General features: G+C 40.1%; 1 protein-coding gene across 2 annotated transcripts in view; it reads right to left on the bottom strand.

Moving 5' to 3' along the window:
• Window positions 1-17,603, bottom strand: part of STAB2 (stabilin 2) — an 89,591-nt gene extending 71,988 nt beyond the window's left edge. Inside the window, exons 1-10 of one of the 2 annotated variants that reach the window (XM_040596802.1) lie at window positions 17,505-17,603; window positions 16,404-16,663; window positions 11,989-12,122; window positions 11,040-11,155; window positions 6,930-7,015; window positions 6,032-6,101; window positions 4,183-4,278; window positions 3,733-3,858; window positions 1,402-1,598; window positions 237-370 (exon numbers count right to left, since the gene is read on the bottom strand). In XM_040596802.1, the coding sequence (XP_040452736.1) occupies window positions 237-370; window positions 1,402-1,598; window positions 3,733-3,858; window positions 4,183-4,278; window positions 6,032-6,101; window positions 6,930-7,015; window positions 11,040-11,155; window positions 11,989-12,122; window positions 16,404-16,487 (1,043 nt within the window). In that variant the 5' untranslated portion in view covers window positions 16,488-16,663; window positions 17,505-17,603. Of the gene's footprint in view, window positions 1-236; window positions 371-1,401; window positions 1,599-3,732; window positions 3,859-4,182; window positions 4,279-6,031; window positions 6,102-6,929; window positions 7,016-11,039; window positions 11,156-11,988; window positions 12,123-16,403; window positions 16,903-17,504 lie in introns of those variants that run through there. The other variant, XM_040596803.1, reaches the window with a different exon arrangement.
• Window positions 17,604-17,865: the final 262 nt, after the last annotated feature.

The raw sequence follows: 17,865 nt of genomic DNA, 5'->3' as shown, positions 1-17,865 counted from the left end.
CCTCCGAGTGCTACGAAAATAAAACTTAATAGGTATTAGCAATTGGTCTGATGAAATCAATCACTATGCTAATTGCCTGACCCTGACCCCATTAAATCTTGGGATTTGTCCTTGATAAAGAAACTCTTAATGATAACTTCAGGATGTGTTCATCCACTCAAGTTCTTTTAGCAGCCTGTTTACAGCGGAGAGGAGGGAGAGACTGAGTGTAAGCTTCAACAAGCAAAAAGACTCACGTAATCCGTCCTGGTGCAACTGTCGAGCATTTAGCTTTTTTATGGCAGGTGTTGTTTGTTTCACAGATGTCCGTCATGCTGCATCCTTTCCCAGGTACAAAGTTTGTATAATGCTCCTTGCATTCACAGTGGGACTAAATCAGGATGGGAGAGGGTAGAGAAAAATTAGACATGCATGGATTGTGGATTTCAGCATACTTTTTGGAACTAGGCTTTAAAGACACTGAGCCTTAGTTAATCACCTGGTAGGTTAGGTGCAAGGTAAAGATTATCCATATTTATACAACTGCCTTCTAGGTTTTATCCACTCCAGAAAACTATGGACTCTCAGGTAAATTTCCTTCAGATAAAGCCCGGTACATTTACTGCTGTGACCACAGAACATTTAAAAGCACTGTGGGTAGGTCAATTTTTTTACCTCTGTTCCTACAGCCCTCTCTACCTCCCAGAATGAGTACCAAAACATACTATAAATGAATGAGGTGTATAGCACTGCTGTTGTACACGCCAGCCTGTGTGTGCTGGCCACATGCAGCTCACTGAGACGCCCCTGAGAGAAGAAACTTATATGACCATGAACTGCAGGATGACCCTGGATGACTGAGTCCCTTTTTGGCTCTTCAGGGTGTCTAGGCAAATAAGGCATAGTCCTCTGAAGTCTCCCTTTCTTGATGGTGGGAGTTTTACACACAGAAATCTGAGCCGGTTCCCAACAGCATGAATAATATGCGGCCTTTATACAGTGCCTTTTATCAGTTGTCCTCAAAGACACAGATTACTTCTTTCCTAAATACACTAACTTTAGGCACATATCTGGTACCTGTGTAAGGACCTACCAGTCCCATAAAGCCCCCTGTGGTCAGAGAGACAAAATTTAACTGGGAGAAGCTTTGTTTCAGTGCCTTGATTTTGGGGAGGCAAATCTGAGTCAAAATATTCTAGGAAAAAGAACACTATTGCCATTCCCATTTTCAGAGTGGGAAGCATGGTATACGTACATTGAGAAGGGATGTAAAGGGGCTTACTCCAGGTCAATGGCAGGGTTTATGTCAAAACTAGGAGTTGAGCTTGGTCTCCCTTGTTCCCAATACACTCATGGCTTCTTTTTGGACAGAAACCATTATTTCTTAGATAGTGGATGTAAGAAATGTCATATAACACTAACCTTTCCTGGACCGTCATAGATGCAAATGGTGGACTGTGCAGGGCAATTCCCATATATTGCCTGGCAAGGGTCTACAGGTAAGCAGACCTGACCATCTCCTCTGTAACCGTCTTGACAGGTACATTTGTGCCGATTTGGTCCAAGGTAAACACAGTTGGCATTAGGACTGCAGACCTTTTGGGAGCATGGGTTGATAGCTTGTGAAAAAAAGAAGTGAAGTAAATGAATTGTTGCCTGCAGTACTCAAATTGAAGACAAGGATTTGCCAGAGCACCTCCATGCCAAACAAAGCCTGGGTAGACTAAACTTCTCATAACAGCCAAGTCCAAAGTATCGTGGAGGCATGAAGGCAGAAGGGAGGAATCTGTTTATGCTAACATAGCAACTAGCTGTTTGCTTTTGAACAGAAATGATCTCTTAACCTGGCAAGTTGAATTATAAACAGATTAAAACATGTAATGTGCTCATTAAAAGATCACAAGTATTTCCTTGTTCTCTGGTGGATTTTAACTAGAGAAGGTCAGGAACGTGATACAAGGTCTATACAAGCTTTAAACATGAGTTAGATCAGTTGGAAAATATTTCTCAATACAATAGGCCTTCACTGTTTTCTTTCCGGTAATTAAACAATATAATGTCATCCATTCAGCTATGTGGAAAACTGGCCAGCAAGTACTTTAGTCAAGTCTTCCACACTGCTGTAGTTTCAGGACTGAACTGGAAGCTCACTAGTTATTTTCATAAGCAATTGTTTTCAAGGCAGGGATACTGTTGTTCAAAATCCAGCGGTGATTGGAGAGCATCTTTTCACACCTTTGTGTACAGTTTAGGTTATGGTCAAGCACATGTAGCTAGAAGGTGGCAGGCCCTAGACTCACCTAGAAGGTGGTGCTGCTCACAGTCTTCCCCTTTTCTTCCCCCTTTTCTTCCCCCTTTTCTTCCCCCTTTTCTTCCCCCTTTTCTTCCCCCTTTTCTTCCCCCTTTTCTTCCCCCTTTTCTTCCCCCTTTTCTTCCCCCTTTTCTTCCCCCTTTTCTTCCCCCTTTTCTTCCCCCTTTTCTTCCCCCTTTTCTTCCCCCTTTTCTTCCCCCTTTTCTTCCCCCTTTTCTTCCCCCTTTTCTTCCCCCTCAGCTGGGACTGAGAGAATTGGCAATGCTCAGCTTTGCTCTTCCAAGCCGCCTTTTCTGTTGCAGTGTGAAATCATGCATGCACACATATTCACATGCTCAAACTGACCATAAGCAATGCCACCTCCAAGCTGAGTCTGGGGCAGCCGCTGCTACTTTCACTTATGTACTTAGCTGTGCCTGGAGCTGCTTGTCTGCTTCCCAGACAGTCAAATATAAAAGTCACTGGCTTAAGCCACAGGTGACCCTAGTATCTAAAGGCTCTGGGACAGAGCACCAACATCCATGCATCCTCCTTCTCTGCTAGTTGCTGCAATTTCTTTGTATCTCACTTGTCTGCTCTGCCTACTAGAAGAACATCACATTCCCTGAGGAGTGACTGTCTGATGTCTTGCTTTTGAATGGTGTTCAAGCCTATTCAGAGAGGACGGCACTGTAGTTAGGACCAAGAGGACTGAATGTAAATATTCCCAGACAGGATAAGAAGTATTTTATTTGTGGCCTGATCCAAGCCAACATTTGCTAAATAGTGCTTTCAGCATCAGATACAACCATTTTCTTCATTGCAATTGGTCTAGAAGAAGAGCTGGTGCAGTAAGACATAGTGTAACTACGGGAAAGAAAATCTGGACTCTTGTAATACAGTTAATTTGAGCATTCAATGGCAAGTTAAGGAGTCTATAAAGACAACTTTTAGGTAGATTTTTACCTCTAGCTGGAGCGATACTACCTTTGTTTTATGAAAACCAGGAAAGCTGAAATGAGCTTTACTTGTCTGTAGAGTTTATGCTTAGTGATGAAGCTGAGCTGCCACATGATAGATATTCAATAAATATAAGCCCTTGGTTGCTGCTGTTGATTTTTGTGGAAGCACTATGAGTTTGACCTTTTCAAGTAGAGGATCATGATAGGAATGGATTTGTAAGCACTGATGACCCAGTATCCACACTATGTATTTCAAGAGGGTTTACTAGTCTGATTGCATGGACTGAAGCTTGTTAGCATTGGACCGATGTGCTTTTGAAGCACATTTTAGGGTTTAGTCTCATCCTGAAGGAATCTAGTTTGTGCGTGAGGCCGCTTTGGAATATGAACCCAAGAACAATTAGATGGTGAGATCTGGTTCAAAAGCGCACTCAATATCTGAACTGTGTAATACTAATGATGTTATATACAAAGATCTCCGTGGACATGAAAATTACTCACGTTCACATTGTGTACCATCCCCATGGTAGTTGGGCAGACATGTGCACTGCAGCTGTCCTCCATCCTTGCCTGAGGCAGTACATCTGGAGTTCGCAGGACACTGCAAGGCCTCACATTCAGCTATTGCTGAGGGACAGAGGGTGACAGGTTAAGCTGTGTCTGTGCACTGTGGCAAGAGGCATTGCGTTCTGCAGTATACTGGTTCAAAGTATGCCTGATCTAGGGACCATCAATCCTATTGCTGTCATCATTTTTCTGGCAACTGAAGAGGTGACGATAGTTATGGGAGCTCACATGCAGGGCTTGAGGTTCAGTGTTATGTTTGACTCCCTAGAGTGACTAACCTGAGACTAACTGTCACTAACCTGAGACTAATTTGACATTTGTCCTACCGATTCTAACTGTATCAGAGCTGTTGAATATATCTTATATAGAAAAAAATGTACTTACGCTGATCACAGCTGAGCCCTTTGTATCCAGACAGGCAAGTGCATCTTCCATCCCCTGTAATTCCACTGTCACATACTCCATGAACGCAGTTGCAAACTGTATGGAGAAAGGGATTGGATTTACTGAAGAATAATGGTGTTTGGAAAGACGTTGTTAGTGGTTACCCATAGCAAATGGTGTCCTGGCCAACAGCTCCGGCCAAACCAAGCTTTGGTCTGAGTTCCTGAATTTATAGGTTTCCACTAATAAGAAGATCAATACTCACAGTTGCATACATCAGGAAATAACATACTGATTTCTGCAGGCTGTTAATACTATCTGAAAATCTTCAGGACACACACTATAAACACCAAACTGACTAGTTGCCAATGCCATAAAACTTGTAAAATTTGACATGCAGTCTTGAGCCAAAATTGCATATAACACGTAACAGACCATTTTTATAACTGTTAACAAATTGCTAATTTTTGCTTTAATTCTGTTTGTCTCAAACACCTCCAGAAGAGATGAGTTTTGTAACCTTTTTCCCCCACTAAACAGAATTTATTTGGTTGAAAGGATAATTAATCACAGTGTAGGTCTCAGGCTTTGTTCTGGTCCTGTTCCTATATTCTGTCATTTCTGGTTATAAACCTTGTCACAATATGCACACAAGATGCTGTATTCAGAGTCCAAGCAACTATGAGATCCTTTTATAAGTGTTTTTTTAAGCCTTAAGTATACTTCAAAAGCTTCATAGTTATAACTGTTTCAATTATGATAATTATACTGTTTAAAAAGGCCCTTTACAGTTATGCTTGGAAAGGCCTTTAAGATGTACAGAGTTGTATTATTGACTTCATGTTTAAGCTGTGGTGATGTGGTGTATCCTTTTCCCTTTACAAATGTATCCTGTGTTCATGGAAATCAATTACACTAATTAATTAGTAGCATTTTACCTCTGTTAATAGTCCTAATATAAAAACCAGGAATGGCTAAGATATTGCTGAAAAACAGTTAGTCACAAATGCACAGTATTTATAGATGCTTAGAAAACTTGGAGAAGTTCGAATATCAGAAAGCTGATGTGTAAAATATTGCTTAAATTAATATGCAGTTGAGTCCTCTGGTAGCTTCTTGGAAAATAATTACATTTAGGATATTGAATTCATTCAAGTGCCCTATTTTCATGAAAATGTTGACTCGGTTATATTTCTGTGTATCAACACTGGCATCCAGTGGACAGCTGGAAAAAGGGCTTTTGAGACTGCAACGATGTAGGATTAGTGTAGAAAGACCAATACAGACTATTTAAATTGAGGCCATTCATGACTCTTTTTAGAAGTAACTTTATGTAGATCTTGAGGGAACAAAAAAAGTTTTACTTAGAGATAAACAAATATTACCACTAAAGAAGGAGATATTTCTTAATATTATATTTTTAGGCAGATTTCCAATTTGTCAGTTTAATGTTCAGTGGAGGTCAGGAAGGTAAATAAAATACTAGAAAACTTTAAGAAACAGGCAGAACTGAAAGATATTATACAAATCTGTTAACAGGGAGGCAGAGCTGCAGGAACACACAGATGATTCTAATCCCCAATTTATTTGACAAAGGTATTCAAGACCAGATTAAGATATTTTTGTAGCGCTACACTGAGAGTGTTTGTATGGTCCTGACTTGAATCCAGCCCCACCATGAATAAGTAGCTGCCTATTTTCTTTTCCCATTGTGTTCCCTGAAGCAGACAGCAGCTCTTGATGAGAAACCCTTAGACCCTTTACCCATTTCACTGTGATTTCTTAGTGTCTGAGCACAGCTTTCACTCACCTTCTTTTCCCCACTTCAATAAAGAAAGCTCAAACTTACCTGATGCGCAGTGAGGACCAAATAAATTGTCTTCAGCACATTTTTCACAGGCTGTCCCACCAAACCCTTTCTGTGAATTACAGAACAGAGATAAAACCTTAAGTTTCTCATTTACCTCTATACAGAAGATATATGCTTAGCAGCCTGAAAACAGCATCCTTAGGTGCCAAAAGAACACAAAAGGCTCAATCAGCAAATCAGAAATAACTACTTCAATCTAGAAGATGTCTTTTGAATGATTTTCTTTCCCCACTCTCTGCCTTTTTAAAAAATAATTTTTAGATCTTACACTTCAAATCAGATGTTGTGAATATCAGGTTCACAATAAAGAACCATAATCAAGCCTAATGCCCAAATCATTCTTACAATTGTTAGGTTGGATTTTCTGACTACTTCTCACTGTCTCTTTTTCATGTGTCCCCAGGAGGTGTGCTTTTGATGTAATGGAAAGATTAACCAGTAGAGGGGGAAGCAGAAAAAAATCAAGGTTTGTTTTTTTTTTTTTAAATCTTTTTGACTGAAGTTATGAAGCACTGCATAAGCACATATGCAAAGGAACATTGTATTGAGACTATAGTCCCAAGTATAAGTGCTTTCTAATTAGGGCAAAAAGCCATAGGTAATAGCACACTCCAAAAATCAGAGGAACTCAAAACACCTGTTTCGGGAAGGCAAGATGGAAGAACTTTTTAATAATTTAACCCGAACATGCTCAAATCTGTGCAAATAATAGTGTGAAGATTAGTGTGATCCAAGCAAAAAATTAACTCCAAGCAGATCACCTCTGCTCTTTCTGAAATACTTTCCTTTAATGTATCTACACAGTGGAATACGCATTATTTCTTAGCAAAGCTTACATGCTATTGCTACATTTTTTCGCTTAAAAGAAAGGACATACCTGACAAGTGCATGTTCCATCCCCATTTATACCCTGGGAGCAATGTCCTCTCCTGTTGCATGGTGACGCAGCTCCTCCTGGACATGCTGGAAATGACAGTGTTTAACCCACCAGCCAGCTTGCTCTGACCCTTATGCTTCCCTTGCACATTGCGGGTGACAACCTCAGAGGCTGCAGGGTTTAGGGCCAGGCAGGGACCTCGAGTGATGGCTGCTGTTTTGCAGCTGTCTGAATCTCTTCTCTTCACTAGAATCTCAGCTTCAGCAGAGAGAGCATCACCCTCTCTAGTCTGGGAACTTAAGCTAGTGATGGTAATCAAAGGATTGCACCAAAAATAGTTTTTTTCTAGTACCATATTGATTTTGTCCCCATTGATCCCCCTCTATCTGCAGCCACTCTAAACGGTCAGCTTTTTTGATACAGGTGGAGTTCGCCTGACTGCTGCTTCTCTGTGTTAATACAGCTCTGATTGATTGAAAATTTTCTGTTAGAATTATATTTGATGCTAAGTTAGCGTTTAAATAAGCCTTTTTCTTTTCCCCACAAATTGTATTTGCTTTATGTGGAAAGTTTTTCCTTTTCCCTGCTACCTCCCATAAGACTATGATACTTGATTCAAACGATCTTGGAAATTGAAATTTGGGTATCCCGTAACCCACTTCTGTCCAGTGGGCTGTGGTCACTAGTAAAACCGCTGTGCTGAAGATGTACTATGCTTGTTAGATCTTCTAGTGCTAAAACCATGACTACAGGCAGTGATATATCAGGTGAGACAGGATCTGACCCAAAACCCTAGCCAGCAGGAGAGGATAAGGTACATATTTCTAAATCAGAATAGTTTAATTTTTGGCCAAAATTTTTCAATATTCAAATTTTTACTGAAAGGTCACCTATAGGAAATGCATGTTACAGTAATTTTTAGTCAGATTGTTCTTTCAGTTTTTTTCACTAGTAGGGATATCCTCATTTTTTATAGTTGTCAGCCTCTCTGTGGAAATGATTTAACTCCCTTTTATAAGCCCTTCCTTCCCGCAATTGGAGTTCCCGTTCAGTGCCATAATCCTGATGCAGGTTGTTATCTAAATGTGTCAAACTCCTACTGCCCTCATAGGTTCTTTTCTGTGCCTTACTGGTAGATTTATTGCTTATAAAGAGTCTCTGTTCTGTGTGAGTGGAAATAGGCATCACTGGATTTATGCTCCCACTGAGTAACTTAATCCTGATTTAAAGCGTTTAAGTGATGTGGCGGTTTTCATGAAAATGAGTTTGTTTTGGACAGTGATGAGCAGATAAATCGGTGTGTATATGTATACACCTAATATTAGTGATGACTTTGGCTTTATACCAATCTTTTAGTATTTCTTATTTTATTCCTTAATGATGAGTCTGTGAGGTCCCCCGGATCTGAGTAAACTTCTTGTGAAAAAACAATATATTTAAAGCTGAAAATTTTAGTGCAGTTTGTCTCATGCATGTTGAAATAAAAATATTTATTAAGAATTGAGATGGAATAAGCAGAAATAAGGTAAAGTAATAAATACTTTAATCTTTAAAAAGTGACTTTTAGTGAATCTTGTTTTCTGGCTACCATGTGATAAGTAAATTTCATCTTTAGCACTGACACAGATGCAAACTGTTTAATGCGTGATCTGAATTGAAACAATTTTACCTGCAATGATGTTTTAATTGATGTGCAAAGAAAGCAAAAACTCAGCGTTTATGGTATAATTTCTAGGACAGGATACTTTAAAATTGCTGATGAAACAGTTTTTTTTGCAGTTGGCATTCATTACACTTCCCCTTGTCTTCACTACTGTTGCCTCTTGTTTTGATACCAGCACCAAGGGACAGCTTTATCCGAAGTTTAGCAAATTACCATATTGTATGAGTTTGGTCAGGCAGATAAAGCACTTCCCCCTGGCTGGTGGGGCTGCAGGAGGCAGTGCCGGGACACTGGAGTGACAGTGGCACAGCCCCTGCTGCCACCCTGGTACTGGGGAGAAGTGAGACCTTTGCTTTTCTTGAGGACGTTTTCCAAAAAGTAGTAAGGAAGAGATACTTCTGCTTAGCTCTTACAACCATCAGAGTATGAAGGCCACATCTTTATATCTAGGCCAAAAGAGCTTAAATCTACTAGACTTTTTGCCTCATAGTTTAATTTAGTTTAATTCCCAAGTGTTTTCAAATGCAGCTTCTGGGATTATTTCTTTTCATCTGTCTCCCTGCAGGCTGAAGTGGTGGGTAGAACTTGTAGAGATGTAGTTTGGAGCATATAATTTGATAGAATTAAATTTATTATCTTTCCTCTTGGCCTTTTTTTTTTCCTCCTTTTTTCCTTTATTCTTACGGTGTTTTTTACTCAGTTGCTCATACCATGCACCATTCAGTTGGTCCCCAGGCTTTGCTTTGGAGCCATGGAAATATTTGCCCAGAGTGGGAACCTGAGCTGAGCTCCTGCTGAAGCTCATCGGTTACACATATGGGACATCTGAGCTCCCCTAGCAGTGGTATCTGTGGCTGGATGATACTGGCAGTGTTAAAAGGCTGTGCTTTTTCCCCCTGGACCTTTCCCCCACCATACCTTTCCCTTTTTCCTTTACACTTTTTACCAAAGGGATTCCTCTGTGGCTGGTTGGCTTGGGGCGCTTTGTGGGGAGGGAGTGGGACAAAACATCTTTCATTAGCACTGTGTGTTTCAGAATGAGCTATCTGTTAAGGAAGTCAGAGTGCTATTTAAAAGCCAGTTTTGTCATTACTGTCAGATGCTAAATGTGAATTAAACCCCTAGTCAGGGATTTTTCTCTGGCCTCAGGAAGGACTGGCTTTCCTCCAAACATTTCAAGGCACGTCGTATGTTCTTGGAGAGATTGTGATAATGCAAAGAGCTATTTTCCTCCTCCAAATGACAGCAGAAACAATGCTGAGACCTTGATTATTTGCTTTTTGGGACCAGGAAGTTTGTTCAAAGGAAGAGAGGGCTTCCTTGCCTCTGCAGCCTCCTGCCCGTGGTGGTGCAGGCAGGGCTCTGGCTCAGGGGCAGAGAGCTCTGCCCCTCTCTGGAAACACCAATGCCCCTCGCGTGGTGCCCAGAGCACCCTGAAATGGGGTGATGATCACGTGTAGAGTTACCTTATTCGTACCAGGCACTTAGACTGCATTTGGTAGGAAGACAGTAAATCACCACACATGTAGTTATCTTCAGAAGACATGACCACACGCTACGTACTCAGCTATTTGCCTGTCTTTTCTACAGAAGTAGCTGGAAGCTGGGATTTGGCTGTTTTGCTTTAGTAGATAAATGGCTGGAATTCAAATCATAGCTTGGGCTAAAATTATTATTATTTTTTTAATCTATTTTGTGGACAAAAGGACTTCATGGACATTGAACCAGACCTTGACCCCATTAACTAAAGAAGGAAATTCTCTGTCTGGGCAAGGAAAAACTTCCTCTGCAGGTCTTGATGCCCCTCTCAGTAGCCTGTGGGGTGATGCACTTGTGGGGATGCTGAAAGGCTTTTCCTGAGGAAGGGGCAGTGGGAGGAGAGGCACTTCTGATTACCCCTGCTTCATAATGGCCTTCAGCATACGTGGGCAGTTCAGAAAACTTGGAGGGAAAAACTGTTCCAAGTTGAGCTGAAAGAAAAGACCCTCCCTGCATCCAAAAAAAAAAAAAAAAAAAAAAAAAAAAAGAATTAAAGAAGAGATCTGTGAATGATGTGGATGCAGGTGAGGCTTTTTTTGACATAAAATGAAACATTTAAACTTGCAGTTTTAAAATCTCAGTTTTAAAAATCCATTGTGAAGATACTCCTAAATGAAAAATCATTTTGGAGGCATTGAATGAAATGATTTGTTCTAAAAATCTCAAAACCAAGGGATTTCCCTGAGTCTTTTGAATTTTTCTATTAATTTTTCTTGTTAGATTAGGCTTGGAATATGTGTTTCTCCAAATCCTCTAAGTTTTAGCTGAAAACTGCTTGTTATTACTACTCCTCTAATAAGCTCTGAGGACCAAAGTTCTCACAGGAATAGTTTCTGAAAAGAAGATAAATCACTGCTTTGCTTCAACTCAGATTCTATTTTTTTTTTTTAAAAAAAAAAAAAGCTTACGCATGCAGTCTGGGCCCCAGTGTCCCTGGCAGCACTCAGGTTGTTCAAATTCCTTCGTACAATGATGCCGACATCCCAGAAAAGAGAGTGTGTGCGTTTTCATTTCTAGATAATACCTGAGGAAAAGAAGTTGGAGCTGCTGTAAAGTACTTAAAAGTCTCCTATGGGGAAAAATGAAATTCTTAACCTCCTCTCCTCCTTTCAGTGTCAGACCAAAGTACTTGAAGCTTAGTTGCGTTGATCTGCCTTTTTTTCTTCATTTAAACATACATTGAACATCAAAGTCTACAAAAATCCTTGCAGCTGTTTCATTTGCATAGTATATTTATCTTTAATTTTTATTTCTGCAACCTAAACACAGCAGTTTTTGCTTACTTTTGATTTGAAATAGTATTTTAAAAATTATTTAATATCAAGGTTCCTTAAATGCTAAGTAAGCTCAAAATAGTTACATTTTCCCTAAAATACTGCTTTTCCTTTTTTTTTTTTAACCTGAAAGGCAAGATTTCAGATTTGTTTTGATATATATCTTCCTGCCCTTCAACCCCCACCCCTCCCCAATCTGGCAATTTAAAAAATATTATTTATATGAGAATATATGATATAAACTATGTTTAAATATAGTTTATACGATAATATATATTTATTGTATAATATTTATATATAATTCATATCTATTATTCAGAATGAACAAGGAAGTGATTTTATGATATCACTTAAAAGAACATCTGACAGGCCATTGATAGCAATGTTTATTTTCCTCTTATACCATTTGCTGATTAATGTTAGGCTTGAGGTACTCTGAATGAAGCTTGAGTTCTGGAGCTAATGAAGCCAACAATAAATGTTCCTTAAGGAAACAGCATAGAATACAGCATTTGTAACATGAACTAACATCTAATTCATGGAGAACAACATTCATGCAGAAAAGCTCTGACAGAAGAGATACCTGCAGTCTGGTATCCCAGTTCCGTTGGTAATTTTGGTGTAACCAGCAGGGCACTGGGTTTCGAGGTTTAAAGAGCAAGGTACACACTGAGTTTTCATTCGAATGAGAAGCTTTTGGTCACATTGCTTCTTCATCTGTAATATGAGAAGATTAATTAAAAAGAAGGAAAAACTTCTCTGAGTTGCTTTAACTCTGCCTGCAGTGGTACTGCTGAAAAATGTCAAATGTAATTCTGCTTTGTTCTCACTCACAGCCATAAGCTCTATGCATTTCAGCAGGAGCTCCCTGCTCTGGAGCCGAACTAGGTAATAGACCACATATTAGGACTTTGCAGTAGTCTTGTCTGCACAACATATGTCCAACCACTGCAGGATAAACCATTCTGAGTGTCTTATTTCTCCTAAGAATGCTTTATCAATAGATACTAAGTTCAGCAGACTTAAAAGTCCGGTTACTGAGACAGCATCAGCCTACAGCGCATCAGTTCTGAAGTTACCGTGCAAACCCAGAGCAGGATGGAGAAAGACAAGTGCTGGCAAATGCCTTCTCCAGTCAATGGCAAAACTAAATGCAAGGTGAGGAGGAAGTTGCTTGTGGCTCTTTGCACACAGAGCACAGCACAAGCCTTTGTTCCTCTCAAAAGCTATTTCATATTATCAGCACCACCACAGTGAATTAAAAGACTACAGACGGTGTTTCCAAATTGGTTTAAAAGAATGACACCTAGCTTTGCAGTCAGATCTGGTAGATTTGAGATTTGAGATCTGAGAAGATCAGCCTCCTCTTTTTGGATCTAGAGTAAGCCACAGAAGGAACCAGCCCAGCTTGGGAAACCTGGCCATAGTCCTCTAGCTCAACTCCAAGGGCTCACTCCCCTTGATGTGGAGGTCCCAGTTTCAAGAATGAAAATCTGACAAAATACTTGAGAAGGTGGCAAAGGGGTATTGTGACAACAGTATTTTGTCGTTATAGAAATCATAGATTTGAAAATGTCTATGTGCCAAACCCAGTATCTGTTTCCTATTACTAAAACAGTCAACCTATTTTAAAGGAAACAGTCTCTGATGAATTCCGTCTAACATTGGCTTCATCTTCTTACTTCCTGGTGAGTATTCATAGAAGTGAGTTCATAATCCACAAATGGCGAGAAATAATCTAATGCAAAATATAATCTTAAAGACCAACAAAAAATAATAAATGAAATAATTATTGGAGAGGAAGTACTGTGAATTGCTCCATTTTCTATTCTAAGATAACCATTTACCCACTGTTCTCTAAGTATGGACCCATTTAGGTGGTCTTAACTCACTCAAGCAATATCGACCATGAGAAACTTCCTATCTGACACAATAGAACTGAAATTAACTCTCTAAATGGGATTTCAATTAAGCAGTCGAGTAGTCAATTAAGGCAATGTCTGAATCATTACCAGGGCAACATGAGGAAATGCTTAACATTTATCTTGAAAAACTGTGCCTGTCCACTGTGTGTGTGCCTGCGTGCATGTGTGTATGTAAGGGCCAGTTCTAGCAGCATCATCCATTTCAAAATATTATGTTAATAGTTGTCTGTGGATATTTTAAGTAATTTCCCAGATCATAAAGCCAGAAGGACAATTATACCAGAGGAGCACAATACAGGATAATGGAGCTTCTTGTATCAAATTTAGTTTGAACAAGAAGACCTTTTAGGAAGTATTCATTGAATTTGGAAATAGTCAGTTGTGGAGAAACAAACCATGGTGTGTTACTTCTGTTATGATTTGTCTGTGATGGTTTTGCTTCAGTCTCCAGTTGTTGCTTTTCTGTAGTTGTGTGACAGGTAGAAATCTATTCTGTTACAGTGTACTACTCCCTTCCTATGAATACTTAGAGTCTGAGATCAAAGTACATTTTTATGGTGCACCTAAATAAATATAATTTCTTGAATCCCTTGCTGTAACTCCTCTTTCCCAGTCCTTGAGTCACCCCCCAGCTCTCTTCCTGAGCCTGCCCAGTTTGCCAATAGCCCACCTGGATAGGGAGTGTCAGACCCAGTCTGGGCAATTCCTGTGGGCATGAATGGGACCTGCATGCTCCCCCTGCAAGGTCGTCTTTGTCCCCTGCCTTGGCAGATTGACTGTCAACCATTTGTGCAGCAGCATCGCTGCTGGAGCTTCAGGTCATTTGCTATGCAGGGCATGTTCCAAGCCACCACTTCCAAGGATGGACCCCATGGCAGTGTTGCTTAATGGAAATCCTCCAGTATTTCTGTCCAGGGATTCCCAAACAAGATATGTGCAAATGCAGCCCTGTGCCGTCCAGGTAGTACTGGACCTTCTGGGCATGTGTGGGATGCTGCAGCCTTTTTGCAGAAGCTCGTGGTTGGCCTGGGTGGGTACACTGGCACCTTGTGCAGGATTTCTGTATGTGCTACAGCCTAGTAGTCCTGGATGAAACCCTCACCCCAGCAGTTTCTCCCCTTGTTAGTTATCCTTCCTTCAATGTTTGTGACAGCAGCACGTTTCAGTAGTGAACATTGTGGGGATGTAACACAGTCACTGATAAGGAGATTAAGTTTCATGAGTTCTGAGGGATTCCACTTGACGGTCATCACCCAGTTATAAGTTCATTGCAACATCTATTTAGTTGTCAAATTTTAGTCGTTATAAATGTACTGTTGAAATCTGATCTAGATAACATTAAAGTATTTGGTTAGTAAAGCCTCTTACTGTTGCATAGATGCATTTCAAGCATCTTTGAAATAAAACTGAGACCTTATTCCAGATGTGGGTATAATGTGGACACAGCTCGATCAGACACTGGCCAAATCGGTGAGCAGTGCCATGCTGGGAGGACTTGAGCAGCCTCCCTGCCCTCTCAGCAGAGCATTTAAACTAGAGCATCTCTGCACCTCGCTTCCCATCCAAAACGACCTCACGAGGCACCAACACGAGGGGGGTTGAATGCTTCAAGCCTTTCAAAACCCTGTTGTTCAGCACCAGCGCAGCCACCTCAATGTCCCATCCTTAATGAGAGCACCAGAGCAAGAACCAACAAAGCACAAATGCACACAGGCCAGGCACCTTTAATCCTTGGAGCATTACTGCTGAGTCAAATCAGTACTGTTAATGTGGAAGAATCATAAACTCAGAGTGTTGGCTGATTTTTTTGAGCCTTTAAAGAAGTATGTTACTGAACCAACTCGTGCTCCTCGCAGGTGCTCGGTGTAAACCATTAAGAGCAGATGGCTGGACTTGCAGGATATTCAGGTTCAGAAGTGAAAAAGCTGTTGGCAGGAGTGGCTGAAATTATCTCATTGCAGAAGTTGTCCTCGAAAAGGCACCCCACAAAATTACATTTTTGGAATGAGAAAATTCAAAGAGATTTCAAAAAGGTAAAATGAAAATAAGTTATACCCTTTCCTTACTACCAGCTATAAAACACTATTTATTTTGGAATGGTGGGGTTATTTCCACTTTCTCCCATTTCCTCCTTTTCCCTTGTTGTTGGTAGGGAAAATGGAAGAAAAGTGATTTGTTAGTGGCTCTTTTTTTAGAGACAGAGTACATTTAAAGCATTTCCCAGCACTTGTTTGTACTTTTCAAAGTATTTTAGCATTTAAAAAACCCACCCAACCAAAAAAATCCACAAAACCCCTGAGTGGCTTCCCCTTTCCACCCCATCACCGCAATTTCTCCCTGTCCTTTTGTTTCCTTTTCTACAAGTATTTGTTCTCCAGAACACAGTAATTTAAAGCCTCATGCTGTGAGACAGTTTAGATGAGTGAATGTCTCGCTGTTGAACTCCTGGTTCAGATACGTACCCCAACACTTTCTGCCTCTCTACAAGGGTGGTGAAAACAGATTTTGTGAAATTCCACAGATCCACAGGATTCGTCCATGACAAATGCACCACTTCCCCAAAAGTCTACAAACCTTTTACTTAAATTTATGACTTTATACAATTACTTCCATTAGCTTAATCCCTTAGAATTTTCCCCCTATCTATCTGAAATACCTTTTCCTCCTTGCGGTTAGTGGAATGGATAATTTTCACTATGGAAAAAATTCTGCTTTTATCTTCTGACTTAGCAGAAATTCTGTTTTCTATTGTTGTTTTTGACAAATGTTTCAGCTACAGTCTTTTGCCACATTTGCCATTTTTAGAGACTTTTCACTTTACTTATGACATATCCTTTGAACTAAATTCTCATGTGGAGTAAAAATACATTTCTGTTATTTCAGATGACAGAATTGCAGAGCTCTTAGTTTATAATTCAGTGTCGTATGCATCAGTGACTGTTAAGGTGGATTTTTCTTCTATAAGAGACAGTATCTGATAACAGTTCTCTCTCTAACAGTGAAACAACCCCACCCCTATATTGTAATACAGACATATAATAATTCATTACTTAAATAAAAAGCTGCTTCTTACCTCATCTGGGACCTGTGATGTTAAACACAGTTTCACTGCAGCCAAAAAGCCCAAGAAGAATAAAACAACTGAATTTATTTCCATTGTGATGAAGTTGATTTTTGTCCTTCAAAGCCCTCCAGACATGAGAACTAAAATTCTGACGTAAAATGGTCTTTTGTTAGAGCTGCTATTTCTTCTGCATTCTTAGGCAAATAGTTTAACAGGACTCTTGTCTTCCTGAAGGAAAATGAGTGGAAGATACAGCATGTGAAGCTTGCCTGTGGGCAGGAAAAATTCCAAAACGCAGGTTATTTTGCTGAAAGTTTTCACTGCAAAGCTGAATAAACCTTTCCTAACTGAATGACAGGATATCCTGACAGGGCTCTGTTCATTTATCCCTCTCTCTGAAGCTTGTTGACAGTACAAAACCAAGGACACTGAACTAGTATGACAGAAGATATTTTCTTCTTTTAGGTGGGCATGGATAGGGGACTGGAGTAACTGCTGTGCTTGTCATTGTTATGCTTGTTCAACGGATCTAAGGCAGAGCAAAGGATCTCTGGAAGTTGGCTTATCAGCCCTAATAGCATAACGGTGGGTCTCCTGAATGTGATTCTGGGAGAAATACTACTATCTGAGGAGGCCAAAAGAACATCCTCCAGCTTTGGTGAGCTGGATAAGAAAGTGGTTTTTCTAAAAAAAATTTTTGCTATTTTTATTAAATGGTTTTGGCTGATTTCTTGGAGCTAAGCAGAGGAAAATTAACTCAGCTATGTTACTGCATATGATTAGAAGGGATGAGTAGACAGACGTCTAGATTTGACAAAAGCAAAACTGTTTCTCTTTCTTCTCAGAGTTGTTCAGCTCTTTTGTAGTGCTGCTCTTTGCTGCTGCTCTGGTCAGTCTTGTGAAAGCAGCCTCTCTCATGTCTGAAATACCTAATAATTTAGCTGCCTCCAGTTTGCCAGCTTTGCTTTGTCACCCTGATGTTATCATTTTTCAGTCACCTGAAGGCACTCCATAAGGGTGCCTTAATACAAAGTTGTGCTTTGAAGCTAGCTTAAGTTTTTGAAGAGTCCACAACAGCTGCAAATGTAGTGCTTTCTCCCAAATTCTTACCTGCGGTCATGGCTAGATGCTGCATACACCTTTAGACCACAAATGTAATGTTTGATGCAGTTGTAGCCTGTTATCTTGAACTCCATGGTTTTTTCCTAAAGAACTCAGTGGTGATACACGTATAATACACAAACTTGTCTGCTTTTGTTGTACGGATTAACTAAGTACTGCAAAATTGCTAGTAGGATTTGGCAGGGCAAGATGTTTCCTGCGTGCTCATCAGATCCTGTTCCTTTCTGCTATAGGACAAGAAAAGTAAATAACTTCTTGTTTATGCAGAGCAGATAGCAGCCAGGGGTTGTGATGTATGTGCTGACGGTATGTATGGCCCTGAGAAGTGCCGTTTCTCTTTTCTGAGGTC

This window comes from Falco naumanni, chromosome 5 (genome assembly GCF_017639655.2).
Source record: "Falco naumanni isolate bFalNau1 chromosome 5, bFalNau1.pat, whole genome shotgun sequence".
Lineage (NCBI taxonomy): Eukaryota > Metazoa > Chordata > Aves > Falconiformes > Falconidae > Falco > Falco naumanni.
Note: the sequence above shows the minus strand (reverse complement) of the source record. Positions and strands in the feature narration are given on the sequence as shown.